General features: G+C 45.0%; 1 protein-coding gene across 2 annotated transcripts in view; it reads left to right on the top strand.

Annotated features, from left to right (window-relative positions):
• Window positions 1-21,720, top strand: part of DSCAML1 (DS cell adhesion molecule like 1) — a 301,513-nt gene that overhangs the window by 217,374 nt on the left and 62,419 nt on the right. For both annotated transcript variants that reach the window (XM_075329067.1, XM_075329068.1), the window contains exons 4-8: window positions 2,511-2,657; window positions 2,742-3,020; window positions 7,639-7,914; window positions 9,231-9,527; window positions 18,952-19,224. In XM_075329067.1, the coding sequence (XP_075185182.1) occupies window positions 2,511-2,657; window positions 2,742-3,020; window positions 7,639-7,914; window positions 9,231-9,527; window positions 18,952-19,224 (1,272 nt within the window). The remainder of the gene's footprint in view (window positions 1-2,510; window positions 2,658-2,741; window positions 3,021-7,638; window positions 7,915-9,230; window positions 9,528-18,951; window positions 19,225-21,720) is intronic.

Raw genomic sequence — 21,720 nt, forward strand, 5'->3', positions numbered from 1 at the left:
CTCTTTCACCTCCAAAAACTAATCTGCTTGCTTTTCCTGCCTCAGGCTATCCGAACTCCTCAGTGGGCGTGGCCAACCGCCTGGCTCCGCCCCAGGGTGTGAATGTCAAAGCCTGAGAGGGGTGACTCAGGGTTTTTAGGTTGGCTGCTGTTACCTTTTTAGGGGACGGGTGTTTGTGCAAGGGCCTGTCTGTGACTACCTGGCTAGTCCAGGGCGTCACATATGGATCAGCTATTCTAGATACTGTGTGTGTGTGTGTGTGTGTGTGTGTCTGTATGTATATATATGTGTGTGTGTGTGTGTGTATATATATAATATATATATGTGTGTGTGTGTGTGTGTGTGTGTGTATATATATATGTATGTGTATATATATATATATATATATATATATATATATATATATATATATATGTATGTGTATATGTGTGTGTGTGTGTATATGTGTGTGTGTGTGTATATATGTGTATGTATGTATATATATATGTATATATATATATTTTACATATATACACACACCTGATGTCGCCGTACGCAGCAGTCAGGCGCTGCTCTATATATAGTGTCTGGCAGATTGAGCTCCGCACGTTACATAACGCTGCGTTCTGTACATAGGAGGTATCCAGACTGCGCTGTCACTGGAGCGGTGCAGGGTGGCTGTGTGTGACGGGAAGCCGCGGAGGTGACGGATTTGGCACTTGCTGCGCTTACATTGGCTGTAGGTGGAAATGACTGATACATTGATTAATGAGCATCAACTGAAACCTGTTTCTTTCTGACACATTGTAATGGAAGAAATGCTTGGACAGTCTCACACGGCGCATTAGTTGCGCTGCAAATCTGCAATGTAACAGTAGATAATATTTTAAATACACCTTGTTAAAATAGTCTAATATTTGTGAATTAATTTTGCATTGTGTCCTGCCTTCCTGCTTCACCGGACAGCGGTGCGCACCCTGATTCACAGTTCGGAACGGTCAATCAATCGGGTGCACTCCCTGTTGCTGCAAGCGGATGTAACCTTGTCGGTGCTGCGTCGGAGGATTGCTGGGGCACTGAAGCTGGCCGAATCCAAAGAGCTTCATAAGTGCTGCACTTCTCGCTCAACCGGCCAGCGCTGAAGAACTGTAGAGTGGAAGGGAAGAGTCGGAATAAAAACAATGCAATTTAAAATACCTCCATTCTTGAGAACAAAGATGATTTTTTTTCTAAGAATAAATAATTGTTTTTAGAATCACGTTAACTATTTATGGTGATGAGACACGACCTTTACCTTTATTTTTAAATGCTAAAATTCGCAACAAAATTTGCATGTTAAAATTAGAGGGTGGATAAGAATTTTTTCCCTATGTGCACGCAGCTGTAGAATGCATACCGTAAAGGGGTATTCTTATCCTTGATATTTATGGTACTTGATGTGCCATAAATGTTTTATAGGAGTGGTTCTTTCTCAAAAATGAGGCTTTGGCCCAAGATGCTGTGAATGAAGTTGTCCGCGCATGCGCAGCTCTCTTGGCTTCTACAAATGATACAAAATATTGAGAGATGCCACTTCTTCAAAGCAGCAAGAGACTGGGCATTGTTCTTAAGATAGGTGGGACCCTCATCCACCAGTTGGGCCTGCCTGTGCATAAGCCAAAAACTGAGCTATTTTCTGTGGAGAGAGCCGCGCATGCGCCACCACCGCTCCACTCACATCACCGCGAGACAGGACCCTGTTCCAGAGATAGGTGGAACCCTCATCCACCAGTTTGGGCCCCCATCCTGTGGATAACCCAAAACCTCAGCTATTTTCTGTGTGACTGACTGGAGAGAGCTGCGCATGCGCCACCACTGCTCCATTCACATTGATGTGAGACAGAACCCTATTCTTGAGATGGGTGGGACCCTCATCCACCAGTTGGGGCCCATCCTGTGGATAAGCCAAAAACTGAGCTATTTTCTGTGGAGAGAGCTGCGCATGCGCCACAACTGCTCCATTCACGTTGAAGCGAGACAGGACCCTATTCTTGAGATGCGTGGGACCCTCCTGGTTGGGACCCTCCCTCCTGGGTGGAACCCGGGTGGGACCCTCGCTCATCCACCAATTGGGGCCATCCTGTGGATAAGCCAAAAACTGAGCTATTTTCTGTGGAGAGAGCTGCGCATGTGTCACAACCACTCCATTCACATTGGTGCACGACAGGACCCTATTCTTGAGATGGGTGGGACTCTCATCCACCAGTTGGGGCCCATCCTGTGGATAAGCCAAAAATTGAGCTACATATTTTCTGTGAAAGGGAATGGAGAGAGCTGTGCATGCGCCATATCACCGTGAGACAGGACCCCATTCTTGAGATGGGTTGGATCCTCATCTAGCGGATAGCTATGGCATACCCTGTGTCTGAGATGACCGCTAGATTTATATTTACATGTATATACATACCTCATCTGATATGCCGCACAGTTTGCTGATACTCCGACGTCCCATCCTATGTGACCATTCATGTTGGTACTCTCATTTTTTTCAGAGGGGAGATTTGTCACCTCGCCATCAGGTGCACTTTACATCCTGGATGTCCAGAAGGAGGACGCCCTGTCTACATACCGGTGCATCACCAGACATCGATACAGTGGAGAGACGCGACAGAGCAATGGAGCGCGCCTCATAGTGTCAGGTGAGTCCGCCGAGCCTCCTAGTGAAAAATGGTGGCACCGTGGTTCGCAATATCCAACTCTCCTCTCGTTTTCTTGCCCCGTAGAGCCCGCAGAGTCCGTCCCCATTCTCCTTGACGGCTTCCAGTCCCACGAGGTGTTTGTGGGGGATAAAGTGGAGCTGCCATGCATTGCCTCAGGATACCCAAACCTGGCCTCTCGTTGGATTAAAGATGGCCGCCCTGTCCCCTCCGACAGTCGCTGGAGTAAACGGAATACGGGTCTGAGTATGACGGATCTACGTCTGGAAGACAGCGGGACCTACATCTGTGAAATCACAAACAGCTTTGGTTCTGCGGAAGTCACCGGCACATTGACCGTCATCGGTAAGATAGCATGGCACCCCGTGTCTGCCGGACTCGCAGGGAATGTGGCAGCTGGTTTCCGTAATATATGTTTATTTTTATTTCTAATTATAGATTTTTTTTATTCTATTTTCTGTCTATAATTATTGGGGTGGGGGGTGTCCATCTTTCATGAGTTCCCGCATGCACCATCAAGAGCAAGATACTGGCAATGTTCAGAGACCTCACTTTCAGAGTGTTGTGGATATGCTCTCTGACCTGTGTAGAGGTCATTGTGCAGGAAGGGGGAGGAGGTGAGCTGTGACATCACCTACTGTGAATGGTGGATTGTCTTATCTACTGTATATAGAGGTTATCAGTCATTGTACAGGAGGGGAGAAGGTGAGCTGTGACATTTATTGTGAATCGTGGATCCTATGTTATCTACTGTATATAGAGGTGTTCTCAGTCATTGTACAGAAGGAGGAGGTGAGCTGTGACATCACCTATTGTGAATGGGGGATCCTGTGCTATTGTATATAGAGGTGTTAGCTTTTATTGTACAGGAGGAGGAGGTGAGCTGTGATGTCACCTATTGTGGATGATGGATTTTATGTTCTCTACTATATATAGATGTTTTATAAGCCATTGTACAGGTGGAGAAGGTGAGCTCTGACATCTATTGTGAATGGTGGATCCTGTTATCTACCGTATTTAGAGTTGCTATCTGTCATTGTACAGGATGAGGAGGTGAGCTGTGACATCACTTATAGTGAATTGGAGATCCTGTGATATCTCCTGTATATAGAGGTGTTATCAGTCACTGTACAGGAGGAGGAGGTGAGCTGTGACATAACCTATTGTGAGTGGTGGGTCCTGTGTAATCTACTGTATATAGAGGTGTTCTCAGTCATTGTACAGGAGGAGGAGGTGAGCTGTGACATCACCTATTGTGAATGGGGGATCCTGTGCTATTGTATATAGAGGTGTTAGCTTTCACTGTACAAGAGGAGGATGAGGTGAGCTGTGACATCACCTATTGTGGATGATGGATTTTACGTTCTCTACTGTATATAGATTTGTTATAAGCTATTGTACTGGTGGAGAAGGTGAGCTGTGACATTATCTATTGTGAATGGTGGATCCTGTTATCTACCGTATATAGAGTTTCTATCTGTCATTGTACAGGAGGAGGAGGGGAGCTGTGACATCACTTATAGTGAATTGGGGATGGTGTGTTGTCTCCTGTATATAGAGGTGTTATCAGTCATTGTATATGAGGAGAAGGTGAGCTGTGACATCACCTATTGTGAATGATCCTGTGTTGTCTATATTTATGGGTTACCTGTCATTGTTATCCTATCTGTGATGATAATGAGATTCCCTTATTAATGGAAACTAGATTTAAATGATTCCACCTGTCCAAGCGATGGTCTACGTGTTACAACGCGTTTCGCCGTTTTACTGTAGGGCATATCACTGTGTCATTGCGTGTGAAGACTCGTGACGAGAAAACTTCGAGAAATTAGACAAGTGTGATATTGCTCAGTGGCATTTCCGCAGAGTCGGGCAGATACTGTGCTACTGAGGGCAGGGGGTCCGCAAGAGGAGCGCGCGCTTCAGGTTAAATGGAATAAATAGACGTGGAAAGATTAGATGAGAACAGTTCTTAGAAGAAGTGATGGGGGGGTAAAATCTGTTCACAGGTCTCATCTCAGATGATATTTTCCTAAAGGGTTTTCCAGTTGAAAAAATATTTTTCGGGAAAAGGACTCAGACAGGTTAAAAATAATATAAGCGCTGAGCCTGTGCCCAATAGTCGGTGCCGCCTGGTCCCGTCCGGACACAGATGGTGATTGGCTAAGGGCTAATTCTGCTGAGATGACGCTCCACTACTGCCAGTGATTGGCTTATTGTCTAGGGGTGATTGTCCAAGGCAGAGAATCTTTTTAATACAGGTCTCCTTACTCTGTTAGTAAATACATGTCTCCTTACTCTTAGTAAATACATGTCTCCTTACTCTTAGTAAATACATGTCTCCTTACTCTGTTAGTAAATACATGTCTCCTTACATATTTTAGTAAATAGATGTCTCCTTACTCTGTTAGTAAATACACGTCTCCTTATGTTTTTAGTAAATACATGTCTCCTGACATATTTTAGTAAATAAATGTCTCCTTACATATTTTATAGTAAATACATGTCCCCTTACTGTTAGTTAATACGTCTCCTTACTGTTAGTAAATACATGTCTCCTTACTCTGTTAGTAAATACATGTCTCCTTACTCTGTTAGCAAATACATGTCTCCTTAGTGCGTTAGTAAATACATGTCTCCTTACTGTTAGTAAATACATGTCTCCTTACTGTTAGTAAATACATGTCTCCTTACTGTTAGTAAATACATGTCTCCTAACTCTGTTAGTAAATACATGTCTCCTTACTGTTAGTAAATACATGTCTCCTTACTGTTAGTAAATACATGTCTCCTAACTCTGTTAGTAAATACATGTCTCCTTACTCTGTTAGTAAATACATGTCTCCTTACTCTGTTAGCAAATACATGTCTCCTTAGTGCGTTAGTAAATACATGTCTCCTTACTGTTAGTAAATACATGTCTCCTTACTGTTAGCAAATACATGTCTCCTTACTGTTAGTAAATACATGTCTCCTTACTGTTAGTAAATACATGTCTCCTAACTCTGTTAGTAAATACATGTCTCCTTACTGTTAGTAAATACATGTCTCCTTACTGTTAGTAAATACATGTCTCCTAACTCTGTTAGTAAATACATGTCTCCTTACTGTTAGTAAATACATGTCTCCTTACTGTTAGTAAATACATGTCTCCTAACTCTGTTAGTAAATACATGTCTCCTTACTCTGTTAGTAAATACATGTCTCCTTACTGTTAGCAAATACATGTCTCCTTACTGTTAGTAAATACATGTCTCCTTACTGTTAGCAAATACATGTCTCCTTACTGTTAGTAAATACATGTCTCCTTACTGTTAGTAAATACATGTCTCCTTACTGTTAGTAAATACATGTCTCCTAACTCTGTTAGTAAATACATGTCTCCTTACTGTTAGTAAATACATGTCTCCTTACTGTTAGTAAATACATGTCTCCTAACTCTGTTAGTAAATACATGTCTCCTTACTCTGTTAGTAAATACATGTCTCCTTACTCTGTTAGTAAATACATGTCTCCTTACATATTTTAGTAAATACATGTCTCCTTACATATTTTAGTAAATACATGTCTCCTTACTGTTAATAAATATATGTCTCCTTACTGTTAGTAAATATATGTCTCCTTACTGTTAGTAAATACATGTTTCCTTACATATTTTAGTAAATATATCTCCCCTTACTGTTAGTTAATACGTCTCCTTACTCTGTTAGTAAATACATGTTTCCTTACTCTGTTAGTAAATACATGTCTCCTTACTCTGTTAGTAAATACATGTCTCCTTATTGTTAGTAAATACATGTCTCCTTATTGTTAGTAAATACATGTCTCCTTACTCTGTTAGTAAATACATGATTCCTTACATATTTTAGTAAATACATGTCTCTTACTCTGTTGGTAAATACATGTGTCCTTACTCTGTTAGTAAATACATGTCTCCTTACTCTGTTAGTAAATACATGTCTCCTTACTCTGTTAGTAAATACATGTCTCCTTATGTTTTTAGTAAATACATGTCTCCTGACATATTTTAGTAAATAAATGTCTCCTTACATATTTTATAGTAAATACATGTCCCCTTACTGTTAGGTAATACGTCTCCTTACTGTTAGTAAATACATGTCTCCTTACTCTGTTAGCAAATACATGTCTCCTTACTCTTAGTAAAGACATGTCTCCTTACTGTTAGTAAATACATGTCTCCTTACTCTGTTAGTAAATACATGTCTCCTTACTCTGTTAGTAAATACATGTCTCCTTACATATTTTAGTAAATACATGCCTCCTTAATGTTAGTAAATACATGTTTCCTTACATATTTTAGTAAATATATGTCCCCTTACTGTTAGTTAATACGTCTCCTTACTCTGTTAGTAAATACATGTCTCCTTACTCTGTTAGTAAATACATGTCTCCTTACTCTGTTAGTAAATACATGTCTCCTTATTGTTAGTAAATACATGTCTCCTTATTGTTAGTAAATACATGTCTCCTTACTCTGTTAGTAAATACATGTTTCCTTACATATTTTAGTAAATACATGTCTCTTACTCTGTTGGTAAATACATGTGTCCTTACTCTGTTAGTAAATACATGTCTCCTTACTCTTAGTAAATACATGTCTCCTTACATATTTTAGTAAATACATGTCTCCTTACTGTTAGTAAATACATGTCTCCTTACCGTTAGTAAATACATGTTTCCTTACATATTTTAGTAAATACATGTCTCTTACTCTGTTGGTAAATACATGTGTCCTTACTCTGTTAGTAAATACAGGTCTCCTTACTCTGTTAGTAAATACATTTCTCTCTACTGTGTTAGTAAATACATGTCTCCTTACTGTGTTAGTAAATACTTGTCTACTTACTGTTAGTAAATACATGTCTCTCCATACATGTTTTAGTAAATATATGTCTCCTTAATGTTTTCCTAAATACTTAAGTTTTGTTTCTTCATATCACAGAAAAGCTCCGCGTGACTTTATCCCCCAAGAAACTAAAAACTGGGATCGGCAGCACAGTTATCCTATCCTGTTCCATCAGCGGCTCACCGGGTTACACTGTGAGATGGTACCGGAACACCGAACCCATCGAAGCTGATGAGTTCATCTCTATTCGAGGGACCGATAACGAAACACTGGTCATCAGCAGCGCTCAAAAAATACACTCCGGAGCGTATCAATGTTTTGGGAGCCGGAAAATGCAAATTGTGCAAGACTTTGCCATTGTGGTGCTAGAAGGTAAGTGAGACCAAGACACAAGATTAATGCCAAGAAGTCATATATTGTATGTATCACCTCGTAGTCGGAATGCCAGCATCAAAGTGCCGCAATCATTCATAAGAACGGAGTTCGTTGATTTCCCCTGAATGAATGGAGCAGAAATGCGCATGCGCGACCCCCCCACTCCATTCATTGTCTGTGTAACACTTGCGGCCGGTGTAGGGGCAGTGAGTGAGCGGGAATAGTGGACCCACTGGACCACAGGGGGGACTCGGGTCTACCCTTTAGTGTGAGGGGCTTAACTAAGCGCCCACCGTGAGGAGGACGCCAGGTACCACTTCCAGGGCAGTGACTGGGACAGCTGACCCTCAGGGCAGGTTTCGGACTCAGGTGGTGTGACTGAGGAAGGCTGGACAGGTGGGTATGGACAGCAGTGGTGGGCACGTCAGGGATAGACAGGTATGGGAAGGCAGGTACTGGAGATTGACACAGGGATAACTGGACAGGAGCTCAGGACCTGACAACTAGCTAGGTATCAGACTGGAGACTAACTGACTAATTGGAAGCGTTGTGCAGGTACCTCCCCTAGTGGGAGGGTGCCTTAAATACATTGTGACTCTCAGTCATAGGCTGAGAGGCATTTCCTGGAAATAGCATGACGGTCCTTTAAGAGGAGGGCCGGTGTGTGCGCGCGCTTCTCAGGTGCACTGTCGGGAACCCTGTGTGACATGTAAAGGGCCCAGCAGGGAAAGGAGGTAGCAACACATGTAGATTGCCAGGGGAGTGAGGGGAGGACTTGAACCGGCCGGGTACGGTGAGTAAGTCGGTGTCTCGGCAAAGATGCCGGCGGTACAGTCTGTGAGACCTCTGTATGTAGCGGCATGAAGTTGTATTTCTAGCAGTTGCATAGACGTCATTGGAGAAGTATACGCGCATGCGCACTACCGCTCTGACCAACAACTGGACACCAAGCCTTCCGACACATCACGTATCTTGTTGGTAGGCGATATATTTTAATTAAGGAAAACCTCTGTAAATGTTGAAGATCAAAATTTCTCGCAGTCAACAAATTCTATTGGTCAATAACTGGTCCAAGAAGTTGTATTTCTGGCAGAGCCATGTGCATGGGTGTGTATGGAGACCCACACACCAAAAATTGAATATGTATGGAGGGCTTAGGGTAAGGAGGATCAAGCTGTTGGATTTCCAGATGCCTGATCCTTTTACTTTAGATAAAGTGGTTACCAGAGTTGCCGCGCTCTCCACGTTCCATGCTTGGCCAGAGTGATCATACATGTTTACAGATGGCTGATGTCAACCTCTTGTTTTCCCAGATGGAACACCTCGTATAATATCTTCCTTCAGTGAAAAAGTCATGAACCCCGGGGAGCCCTTTTCTCTCATGTGCTCCGCCAAAGGCGCTCCTCCACCCACCATAAGTTGGACCTTAGACGATGAATCCATCCAGCGCGATTCGGGCCACCGCTCCAATCAATATACCGCTACGGATGGCAGCACCATAAGCTACATGAACGTGAGCAGTCCACAGATTCTGGACGGGGGAGTCTACAGATGCTCCGCGCGCAACTCTGTGGGGACTGCAGAATACCAAGCTCGAATAAACGTAAGAGGTGCCTGTCCTACTTCTACATATCAGCATAGGGTCTGTGAAGCCTCCTCGGGCGTGGTTCCTGGGCACCCTCTGTCTTCTCACTTCTTTACTTCTTTTTCACTCTTCTTTTTCCATCCCATCTTGTATACTATACCTGCATCTTGGGGCTCATGCACATGGTGGAGACTTAGCGCCTGTACGGACCCCCGCTTCGGCTGTGACAGGTGGGGCTCATATGGAGATATTCTCCCCGAGAGACCATGCGAAATACCAGCATGATGTCCAACAAAGCATAGTCCAATGTCAGTTACATCCACAACATGACTGTGTGCATGAGCCTTTAAGCTGTTTTGTGCTTTTTTATCTATCCCAATGCTTCCTTTTCCTTTTTTCACCCAACGCAAAAATTAACCTTTTTTAAAAGTCCATGTACTCCCTAACTACTCAAATATTTGAGCGTCGCAACACAAAGGGAAAACCAGCGAAGATGTACCACGGAAGGCCCTGGCGATATGGAAGTGGGCTCGCCTCCTAAAACTCACCTGAGGCTGATCCCTACACTTTCTAATGTCCCTAGATGGGTTCTTAGCCCATGTTCCGTCACGTGTCTAGTCCCTCGCTGGCCCTGAACTCACCCTGACTAGTATGTAGGCCATTGAGACACTAGTTTCGTTACTGCAATAAAACAACACAAGGTAGGGGAAGACAAATAGGTGAGGAAAGACACAACAAATATCACTCCTTGGCTTCTTCAGCTGGAAACTTCTCAGTTGCAAATGCAACGAACACCTCAGCTTCTCCACAGACTGATTCCTTCAAAATAGTATAGAAGATCTATCTCCAGCATGGAGTGAAGCCAGGAGTAGGTAAATATAGCAGAAGGGAGTGAGGATAAGATGATTCAGCTGGGATTAGGGCTAAGAGAAATCTTAGCCGGAAAAGAAAAGCTCTTTAACCCCTTCTGCAGCAAATGGACGTAAATCCACTTCAATACTCTGTGGAGTCCACAGAGGACCTGCAATCAATTAAGCATTGAGACCTTCTGATCCCAGATCCCCCTGAGGTAACATGTGGACGCGACACACCTGTGACACCTGCCTTGTAAGAGTCACACAGCTGATCCAGGCAGATTAGGAGAGTGATTGTATTGGTAGTTTAGTCCCCGCTATCTCGGTGTTAGTGGCTCTTTTCTTTTGTTATTAACACTATTTTACGTACTGGAGATATGTATCGCTCGTACTAATCTCCAAGCAATTATCCGCCTTAGATTTTATCTGTTTTTAAAAGGCCCAAGAGTAGAGTGCCCCGGCCGCTTGCGCTTTCCTGGGACTTCAGTTTGAGTGATTGATGGTATTGTTGTGTTGCCCATGAGGATGGCAGATAGAATATTTATACATATTTAATAAGTAAATGGATTAAATAGCAGTCTGGTGCCCCGATCATATAAAGTAAGAGAAAAAACGACTCTCTAATAACTAGAAGATGGTGCTGTATCTGTGTATTGTGCGGAGTTTTCACAATTTTAAGTTGACACATCTAATACATAAAGCTGAGTGCATGTGTGTGTGTGTGTATGTATGTATGTGTGTGTGTGTGTGTGTGTGTGTGTGTGTGTGTGTGTGTATGTGTGTATATGTATGTGTGTATGTATCGGTGTATGTGTGTGTGTATATGTATCTGTGTATGTGTGTATATGTATGTTTGTCCGCTAAAGGAAGTCGCATTTGCAATCCCGAAATTTTGCACAGCTGCCTCATGTGGCTCAGGGAACGTCATAGACTATGCTTTGAGGGGGAAATTTAACCCCGCGCTTTACAGTTATTTGCAAAAAAATACATTAAAGATAATGGAGCTGGGAGCTGCAGATCATTAATAGGAGCTGTGATTGGTTGCTATAGGCAATGGAGGACATTGCTAGTATAATAAGCTTATGTGTCAGGTAATAAGATATCGGTGGAGAGAGAGACAGGGAGGGAGAGTAAGATAGAGATGGAGAGACAGGGAGGGAGACAGACAGGGAAAGACTGAAAGAGAGACAGACAGGGAAAGAGACAGAGAGACAGACAGGGAAAGACTGAACGAGAGACAGACAGGGAAAGACTGAAAGAGAGGCAGACAGGGAAAGACTGAAAGAGAGGCAGACAGGGAGAGACTGAAAGAGAGGCAGACAGGGAGAGACTGAAAGAGAGACAGACAGGGAGAGACTGAAAGAGAGGCAGACAGGGAAAGACTGAAAGAGAGGCAGACAGGGAAAGACTGAAAGAGAGGCAGACAGGGAAAGACTGAGAGACAGACAGGGAAAGACTGAAAGAGAGACAGACAGGGAAAGACTGAAAGAGAGGCAGACAGGGAGAGACTGAAAGAGAGGCAGACAGGGAGAGACTGAAAGAGAGACAGACAGGGAGAGACTGAAAGAGAGACAGACAGGGAAAGACTGAAAGAGAGGCAGACAGGGAAAGACTGAGAGACAGACAGGGAAAGACTGAAAGAGAGACAGACAGGGAAAGACTGAAAGAGAGGCAGACAGGGAAAGACTGAAAGAGAGGCAGACAGGGAGAGACTGAAAGAGAGACAGACCGGGAGAGACTGAAAGAGAGACAGACAGGGAGAGACTGAAAGAGAGACAGACAGGGAAAGACTGAAAGAGAGACAGACAGGGAAAGACTGAAAGAGAGACAGACAGGGAGAGACTGAAAGAGAGGCAGACAGGGAAAGACTGAAAGAGAGACAGACAGGGAGAGACTGAAAGAGAGACAGACAGGGAGAGACTGAAAGAGAGACAGACAGGGAAAGACTGAAAGAGAGACAGACAGGGAGAGACTGAAAGAGAGACAGACAGGGAGAGACTGAAAGAGAGACAGACAGGGAGAGACTGAAAGAGAGACAGACAGGGAAAGACTGAAAGAGAGACAGACAGGGAAAAACTGAAAGAGAGACAGACAGGGAAAGACTGAAAGAGAGACAGACAGGGAAAGACTGAAAGAGAGACAGACAGGGAAAGACTGAAAGAGAGACAGACAGGGAGAGACTGAAAGAGAGGCAGACAGGGAAAGACTGAAAGAGAGACAGACAGGGAGAGACTGAAAGAGAGACAGACAGGGAAAGACTGAAAGAGAGGCAGACAGGGAAAGACTGAAAGAGAGGCAGACAGGGAGAGACTGAAAGAGAGGCAGACAGGGAAAGACTGAGAGACAGACAGGGAGAGACTGAAAGAGAGGCAGACAGGGAAAGACTGAAAGAGAGACAGACAGGGAGAGACTGAAAGAGAGACAGACAGGGAAAGACTGAAAGACAGACAGACAGGGAAAGACTGAAAGAGAGACAGACAGGGAAAGACTGAAAGAGAGGCAGACTGGGAAAGACTGAAAGAGAGACAGACGGGGAAAGACTGAAAGAGAGGCAGACGGGGAAAGACTGAAAGAGAGACAGACGGGGAAAGACTGAAAGAGAGGCAGACAGGGAGAGACTGAAAGAGAGGCAGACAGGGAGAGACTGAAAGAGAGGCAGACAGGGAGAGACTGAAAGAGAGGCAGACAGGGAAAGACTGAAAGAGAGACAGACAGGGAAAGACTGAAAGAGAGACAGACAGGGAGAGACTAAAAGAGAGACAGACAGGGAGAGACTGAAAAAGAGACAGAAACAGGCAGACAGACAGAGAGACACAGAGATCGAGGGGAGACACCTATTTATTTTCCTGGGCAACGCCGGGCACTACATTTAGTGTAGCTATAAGAAACGCGTCATAATCCGGGCCATCAAAAATGTTTTTGGATCCTATAAAGTCAGGCACAAAAGCAGCTGATATGTGCTGAGGAAGAAGAATGGGGGATCACCAATCCCCCTGCTATTAATCAGAGAGGTCTTCAGTAATTTTAAGGTGCCGATGTACCTTAGACAGCCGTAAATGGGGACAGAGGAGAAAGCTGCTGCCGGACTCCTCTGGCTTTGGCTTTTACAGGCTCTTTGTTTCCAATCACATTCAACTTTGATGTGGTCATAAATCAGCTAAGAGCAGCTATAAAAATAGAGTAAGACCAGCAAAAGTTCAAAACTCGCCCATTGGAACATCAGAACGAACTCACTGAAGGATTCTCAGTTAACTCATTCTGCAGCCAATGGTAAACAGCGCAACACAGAGGCTACAGAGAACAATGTGTGCAAAACATTTAACACAAAAAGAGTCTATTACGTAAAAGAAACAACATCATCGGGTAGCGTCTGTATTTTGGGGTACACAGCTCCCCCCATGACAGAGACTATTTTGCAATTTCTGGAGGGAAGCTAATTTGCATACTCTTTTTCCCATGGAGCACTGCCTGTAAGACTCAATACTTCTGCTGATTCTCCTTTAATGAGAAGCAATATCCCCCAGAGCTAATATATGAAAGGAGCCGTTCTACAAAAAAATTCTGCTTCTATGGAAAAAATGTCTTCACAGCTGGGTGAGCAGACAGACGACGAGAAGTGTTCTCTGGTTTATATTTCATCAACATTTTAATTCTTAATACATTCAGTGGGGACCGAGCGCAACGTCAGCCCGAAGATTCCTGTAACCTCTCCAAAAAATGGGAACGGTATAAGGTCCCAGGCAGGTTCATAGTATGTGACATCAATGGCCACTGCCGATAGAGAGAAAAGAAAACATTTACCATTATATGTTTATTAAACATTTTAAACTGTTCTAGTCTACAGCCTCAATGTATCACAAGACTGGCAGAATTATGGCTGTAATCCCTGCAGATGAAGGGCTGTAATATTTGCAGGGGACGGCTGCGATCCTTGGAGGGGACGGCTGCGATCCTTGGAGGGGACGGCTGCGATCCTTGGAGGGGACGGCTGCGATCCTGGGAGGGGATGGCTGCGATCCTGGGAGGGGACGGCTGCGATCCTGGGAGGGGACGGCTGCGATCCTTGGAGGGGACAGCTGCGATCCTTGGAGGGGACGGCTGCGATCCTTGGAGGTTACGGCTGCAATCCTTGGAGGGGACGGCTGCGATCCTGGGAGGGGACGGCTGCGATCCTTGGAGGTTACGGCTGCAATCCTTGGAGGGGACGACTGCGATCCTTCCTGTAATCTTTGCCAGGGACGGCTGCCATCCTTTGCCGGAGACGGCTGCCATCCTTTGCTGGGGACGGCTGCCATCCTTTGCCGGAGACGGCTGCCATCCTTTGCCGGGGACGGCTGCCATCCTTTGCCGGGGGCGGCTGCGATCCTTGGAGGGGGCGGCTGCGATCCTTGGAGGGGACGGCTGCGATCCTGGGAGGGGACGGCTGCGATCCTGGGAGGGGACGGCTGCGATCCTGGGAGGGGACGGCTGCGATCCTGGGAGGGGACGGCTGCGATCCTGGGAGGGGACGGCTGCGATCCTGGGAGGGGACGGCTGCGATCCTGGGAGGGGACGGCTGCGATCCTGGGAGGGGACGGCTGCGATCCTGGGAGGGGACGGCTGCGATCCTTGGAGGGGACGGCTGCGATCCTTGGAGGGGACGGCTGCGATCCTTGGAGGGGACGGCTGCGGAACGTGGAGGGGACGGCTGCGATCCTTCCTGTAATCTTTGCCGGGGACGGCTGCCATCCTTTGCCGGGGACGGCTGCCATCCTTTGCCGGGGACGGCTGCCATCCTTCCTGTAATCTTTTGCTGTGGACGGCTGCCATCTTTTGCCGTGGACGGCTGCCATCTTTTGCCGTGGACGGCTGCGAACCTTGCAGGGGACGGCTGTGATCCTTCCTGTAATCTTTGTAGGGGACGGCTGCGATCTTCTGCAGGCGACTGCTGCAATCCTTTGTCGGCGACGACTGCAATCCTTTGCCGGCGACGGCTGGAATCCTTTACCGGGGACGGCTGCCATCTTTGCAGGGGACGGCTGCCAGCTTCAGACCCTATGGTTGGAACGGGGTCATTCTTATTCTTTGATTGACAGCTCTGGCTTTACAGCTCCAGAGAAGGGCGGATATGGATAAATACTGACCACACTTGTATTAATTTGATCACTACGCTGACAAAAAACGGTACCGCTCTGCTTTTTACTTTGTAGACTGAGACCGGTAATAGCCTCCAAGACTATATATTAGCAAATTTGCCGCCTGTAATCAGATCTCGGGTGATTCACGTCGTTGATCCTTCACATCACAATTTCATTAGCGGCCATAAATCTGCGGCGCGCTTCCAATCATAAATATCTCATTGTTTGCCGAGCCTCAGTACCGCGCGCTCTCCGGTGCCGGCATCATTGACCTACAAATTGATATTTTGCAAATCGGTTTGCCAGCGTTTGTTTTCCCTCTGGACAGTGAATGAGTTCTCTCCGGATCTTATTTCCGCCCCGGTGCATCACTTTTTGCTCGGTGACCTCTATTAATTACCCGCCTGGGTCCCTTTAAGACGAATGTATCCGGCTGCGATGGAGTTAACGATGGCGGCAGTGATACATGAACTCACATTTGTCTCGCTTTTTAAGGGAACCATTACACACCCCAGGTACGCAGACCAGTTTTTTGGCAGATTTACCCCTCCTTTGCAGAAAAACACTGAATTAACAAAACATGAAGCCCCTAAACCCCTCCGTTTTTCCGGAAGAAAGCTGCCAATTTGGACAAAATCGCCTTCGTTGGCCGTTTGTTGTGCAAATGTGCAGATGCTTTGAAACGGCGCCAGCAAAACCGAAGCTTTTGATAAATATCCCTTCATCCCCCCCCGGTCTAGGATGGGCTGCGGACTCCCGGCAGCGCCGTACCCGCTGTTACTGTTAGGTGGTCCCAAAAGTCGAAAGATAAAGAGCCACGCTTACACTGGCAATGAAATAATGCATTATGGCTACCCGCGAACCTCTGCCGGTCATTACTTTCCCTATCTGACATTATGGAGATGTATGGTCTCCAGCCTGCCATGTGCACGCAACGGAGGATCCAAAAAATGCAAGGTCGCCAAAATTTCCAATATAGTTCAGCCATCGGGTGTCTGGAAGAGCAGGCGGACATGCTTCATCCACCACTGTACCGTTTACTGCATGGTCGGGTCATTGATAAAGACATTAAAGGGGTCATCCGGTGAAAACTATCTGCAGGACATTGTACAGGAAGAGGAGGAGGTGAGCTGTGACATCACCTATCGTGAATGAGGGATCCTGTGTTATCTGTTGTATATTGAAGTGTTATCAGTCATTGTACAGGAGGGGGAGGTGAGCTGTGACATCACCTATTGTGAATGGTGGATCCTGTTATCTACTGTATATAGAAGTGTTATCAGTAATTGTACAGGAGGAGGTGAGCTGTGACATCACCTATTGTGAATGTTGGATCCTATGTTATCTACTGTATATAGAGGTGTTATCAGTCATTGTACAGGAGGAGGAGGTGAGCTGTAATATCACCTATTGTGAATAAGGGTTCCTGTGTTATCTACTGTATATAGAAGTGTTATCAGTCATTGTACAGGAGGAGGTGAGCTGTAACATCACCTATTGTGAATGGTGACTCCTGAATTATCTACTCTATATAGAGGTGCTATCTGTCATTGTACAAGAGGTGGAGGAGGTGAGCTGTGACATCACCTATTGTGAATGGTGGTGTCATGTACTGTATATAAAGGTGTGATCAGTCATTGTACAGGAGACGGAGGAGGTGAGTTGTGATACAACATATTGTGAATCTTGAATTATCTACAGTATATAGAGGTGTATCAGTCATTGTACAGGAGGAGGAGGTGATCTGTGATATCTATTATGAATAGAGGATCCCGTGTTATCTACAGTCTATAGAGGTTTTATCAGTCGTACAAAAGGAAGAGGTGCGCTGTGATATCACCTATAGAGGTGTTATCAATCATTGAACAGGAGCAGTAGGAGGTGAGCTGTGACATCTGTTATAAATGGTGGATCCTGTATTGTCTACTGTACATAGAGGTGTTATCAGTCATTATACAGGAAGAGGAGGTGAGCTGTGACATCACCTATTGTGAATGGTGGATCCTGTGTTATCTACTTTACATAGAGGAGTTATCAGTTGTTGTACAGGAGGAAGGGAGCTGTGATATCACCTATTCTGAATGGTAGATACTGGTATCTACTGTATATAGAAGTGTTATCATTGTACAGGAGGAGGAGGTGAGCTGTGATATCTATTTGGATTTTGGATCCTTAACACCTCTCTATACAATAGATAATATTATCAGTCACTGTACATGAAGAGGAGGAAGTGAGCTGTGACATCACCTATTATAAATGGTGGATCCTAGGTTATCAGCTGTATATAGAGGTGTTATCAGTCATTGTATAGGAGGAGGAGGTGAGCTGTGACATCACCTATTATAAATGGTGGATCCTAGGTTATCAGCTGTATATAGAGGTGTTATCAGTCATTGTATAGGAGGAGGTGAGCTGTGACATCACCTATTATAAATGGTGGATCCTAGGTTATCAGCTGTATATAGAGGTGTTATCAGTCATTGTATAGGAGGAGGTGAGCTGTGACATCACCTATTATAGATGGTGGATCCTAGGTTATCAGCTGTATATAGAGGTGTTATCAATCATTGTATAGGAGGAGGTGAGCTGTGACATCGCCTATTATAAATGGTGGATCCTAGGTTATCAGCTGTATATAGAGGTGTTATCAGTCATTGTATAGGAGGAGGTGAGCTGTGATATCACCTATTATAAATGGTGGATCCTAGGTTATCAGCTGTATATAGAGGTGTTATCAGTCATTGTATAGGAGGAGGTGAGCTGTGATATCACCTATTATAAATGATGGATCCTAGGTTATTAGCTGTATATAGTGGTGTTATCAGTCATTGTATAGGAGGAGGAGGTGAGCTGTGACATCGCCTATTATAAATGGTGGATCCTAGGTTATCAGCTGTATATAGAGGTCTTTGTAATCCTTGTTATGATGAGGTGACTGCTGAGAAGTGATCTGCACAGGACATGGAGTATCGGCCTATTATAAGCCTCAAAGTGCGAACTGCAAGATTTCAATAAAAAGAAAGAAAAAAAGGAAAATAAATCTACAAAAATTCTTAAAATCCATATTTCACCTAAACCTCGAGCCATTTGTGATCACAGATTCCCTTTAATATGTAGCTCTTATAAATAGATATGAAATAGTAAATTCCTCCATAAAGGAAAACCTTTCTTAATATCCAGCGGCTTTAGTCTCCTGTAATCCTTCATCTATGTGAAATCTCTTTTCATTTCTCTCCATCCTCTAATCCCTCGTTTATCCTCTATATCCCATATTCCTCCTTTTCACCTTCCATTTTGCATCTTCTTTCTCTCTTTTCTGCCCTTTTCTCACTTTTTGATCATTTCTGTCCGAGTCTCTGGCTGCTCCCCGGGGGTTGTCTTCTCCTGTCTTCCTTGTCTTGACCGTCCTTGCCCCTAAGTCTTCTGTATCTCCTTGATTTGTGTCCACCTAATGTACTTTCCCTGCACCTCACTTCAGGACCGCCTAGTATCCGACCCATGAAGAACCTGACGGCAGTGGCTGGGAGAGACAGCTTCATTCATTGCCGGGTAATTGGGTATCCCTACTACTTCATCAGTTGGTACAAGGACTCGCTGCTGCTGCCCGATAACCACAGGCAGGTGGTGTTCGAGAACGGGACCCTGATGCTGAGCGACGTCCAGAAGGGGATGGACGAAGGCGAATACCTGTGCAGCGTCCTCATACAGCCCCAGCTCTCCATCAGCCAGAGCGTCCACATCACCGTCAAAGGTCAGAGGGCGAATGGGGGACGGGGGACGAACCGGAATTGCTGCAAATAATGGTTAGAATTGATGCAAAGTATACTTAAAGGGGATGTCCACAAGTATGAATGCACATGTGACCAACGCTCCATTCATTTCTATGGGTGTGTGGGAGCCTTGGCGCACAGGCTTGACCACCTATTCACTTCTATAAGTCTATGGGAGCAGTAGAGCCCATGCAAGACCATGGGGTTTCAATAGCCAGCGAATGGCGTGCAGGTACACGTGTGGCCATTTCTATTAGTCTATGGCAGCAGTAGAACCCATGCAAGACCATGGTTTCAATAGCCAGCGAATGGAGCGCAGGTACACATGTGTGGCCATTTCTATTAGTTTATGGGAGCAGTAGAACCCATGCAAGACCATGGTTTCAATAGCCAGCGAATGGAGCGCAGGTAGGGCCCCCACCGTCCTGTTGGTCAGTTGGACAATGATACTGCAGTAATGACCTCCGTCCTGGCCCCCATCCTCTACTAATTACCCCATCTTGTAATAATCTCCACAGTCTTGGGCCTCATTTTCTAATAATGGTCCCCATCCTGAAACAATGTCCACAGTCCTGACCCCCATCCTGTAATACTGTCCTCCATCCTGACCCCATCCTCTAATTATGGCCCCATCCTGTAACAGTGTCCACAGTCCTGGCCCCCATCCTGTAATACTGTCCTCCATCCTGACCCCATCCTCTAATAATGGCCCCATCCTGTAACCGTGTCCACAGTCCTGGCCCCCATCCTGTAATACTGTCCTCCATCCTGACCCCATCCTCTAATGATGGCCCCATCCTGTAATGTCCTCTGTTCTGGCCCCATCCTCTAATAATGAGCCCCATCCTGTAATAATGTCCCAGTCCCTGACCCCATGTTCTTATCATGGCCCCCGTCCTGTAATAATATGGACTGTTCTGGCCCCCATCCTCTAATAATGGCCCCTACCCTGTAACAATGTCCTGTGTTCTGGCCCACAATAATAAATAATGGCACTCATCCTGTAATAATGTCCTCCGTTCTGGCTCCCAGCCTGTAATAATGGCCTGCAGCCTGTAATGACCTCCGTTCTGGCTCCCATCCTCTAATAATGACCACCATTCTGTAACGTCCTCCATCCTGGCCCCCATTCTCTAATAATGGTCCCCATCCTATAACAACATCCTTTGTCCTGGCCACGACTAATAATAGCACTCAACCTGTAATAATTTCCTTTGTTCTGGCACCATCCTCTAATAGTGGCTTCCATCTTGTAATAATGTCCACCGTCCTGGCCCATATATTCTAATATAGGCCCCCATCCTGTAATAATGTCCACGGTACTGGCTCCCATTCTGTAATAATGGCCCCCGTCCTGTAACAATGTCCATTGTCCTGGCCCCCATCCTCTAATTATGGCCCCCATTTTGTAATGCTCTCCTCAGTCCTGACCCCCATCCTCTGAAAATGGCCCCAATCCTGTAACAATATCCACTGTTCTGGCCGCCATCCTCTAATAATGGCCCCCATCCTGTAATAATGTCCACCATCCTGGCCCCACCCTCTAATAACGGCCCCCATCCTGTAATGTTCTCCGTCCTGGCCTCTATCCTCTAATAATGACCCCATCCTGTAATAATGTCCACCGTCCTGGCCCCCATCCTCTAATAATGGCCCCCATCTTGTAATGTCCTTCGTCCTGGCCCCCATCCTCTAATAATATTCCTATTCCTGTAATATCCTCCATCCTGGCCCCCATCCTCTAATAATGGGCCTTATTTTGTAATGCCTTCGGTCCTGGCCTCCATCCTCTAATTATGGCCTCCATCCTGGCCCCCATCTGAACGCTTTTTTTTTGCCCTAACGCCTGCTTATAATTATCACAAATTATAATCCTACATTTCCAGGAGGTATAATAGAGGGATACAACTGCTGCAGTAGGTATATTTAAAGGGGTTGTCCACCTTTTATATAGTATATTATTTTTTTTTATTTTTTTACTTAAATGCATGTATTTGGGGTTAAAAAAACCAATCCTATAATGATGTACACATCTGGCTTCTTGCCTCCAATACAGCTGAAAATGATGCACGACCGAGCACACAGTACATCACTAGCCAATGGCTATAAAAAAAATGTTGCATATTTTATTTTTTCCAACTTTGGACATCAATCAGCTGAGTAGAGCTATAAAAAAAAACACGGATAAAAGTTACAAAGTCCTCGGCAGACTGTCATAGCGAGCTCGCTGACAGATTCTCAGTTGACTCATTCTGCAACCAGCAATGGACCGTGCAACACAGAGGCTGCAGATTGTCATAGCGAGCTCGCTGACAGATTCTCAGTTAACTCATTCTGCAGCCAGCAATGGACCGTGCAACACAGGCTGCAGAAGACAAATGGTGCATAATTTTTAAAGAAACCCAATTACAAAAATTATATATATATAATGTATATATATGTGTGTGTATATATATATATAAATATATATATATATA

Source organism: Anomaloglossus baeobatrachus, chromosome 11 (genome assembly GCF_048569485.1).
Source record: "Anomaloglossus baeobatrachus isolate aAnoBae1 chromosome 11, aAnoBae1.hap1, whole genome shotgun sequence".
Taxonomy (NCBI): Eukaryota; Metazoa; Chordata; class Amphibia; order Anura; family Aromobatidae; genus Anomaloglossus; species Anomaloglossus baeobatrachus.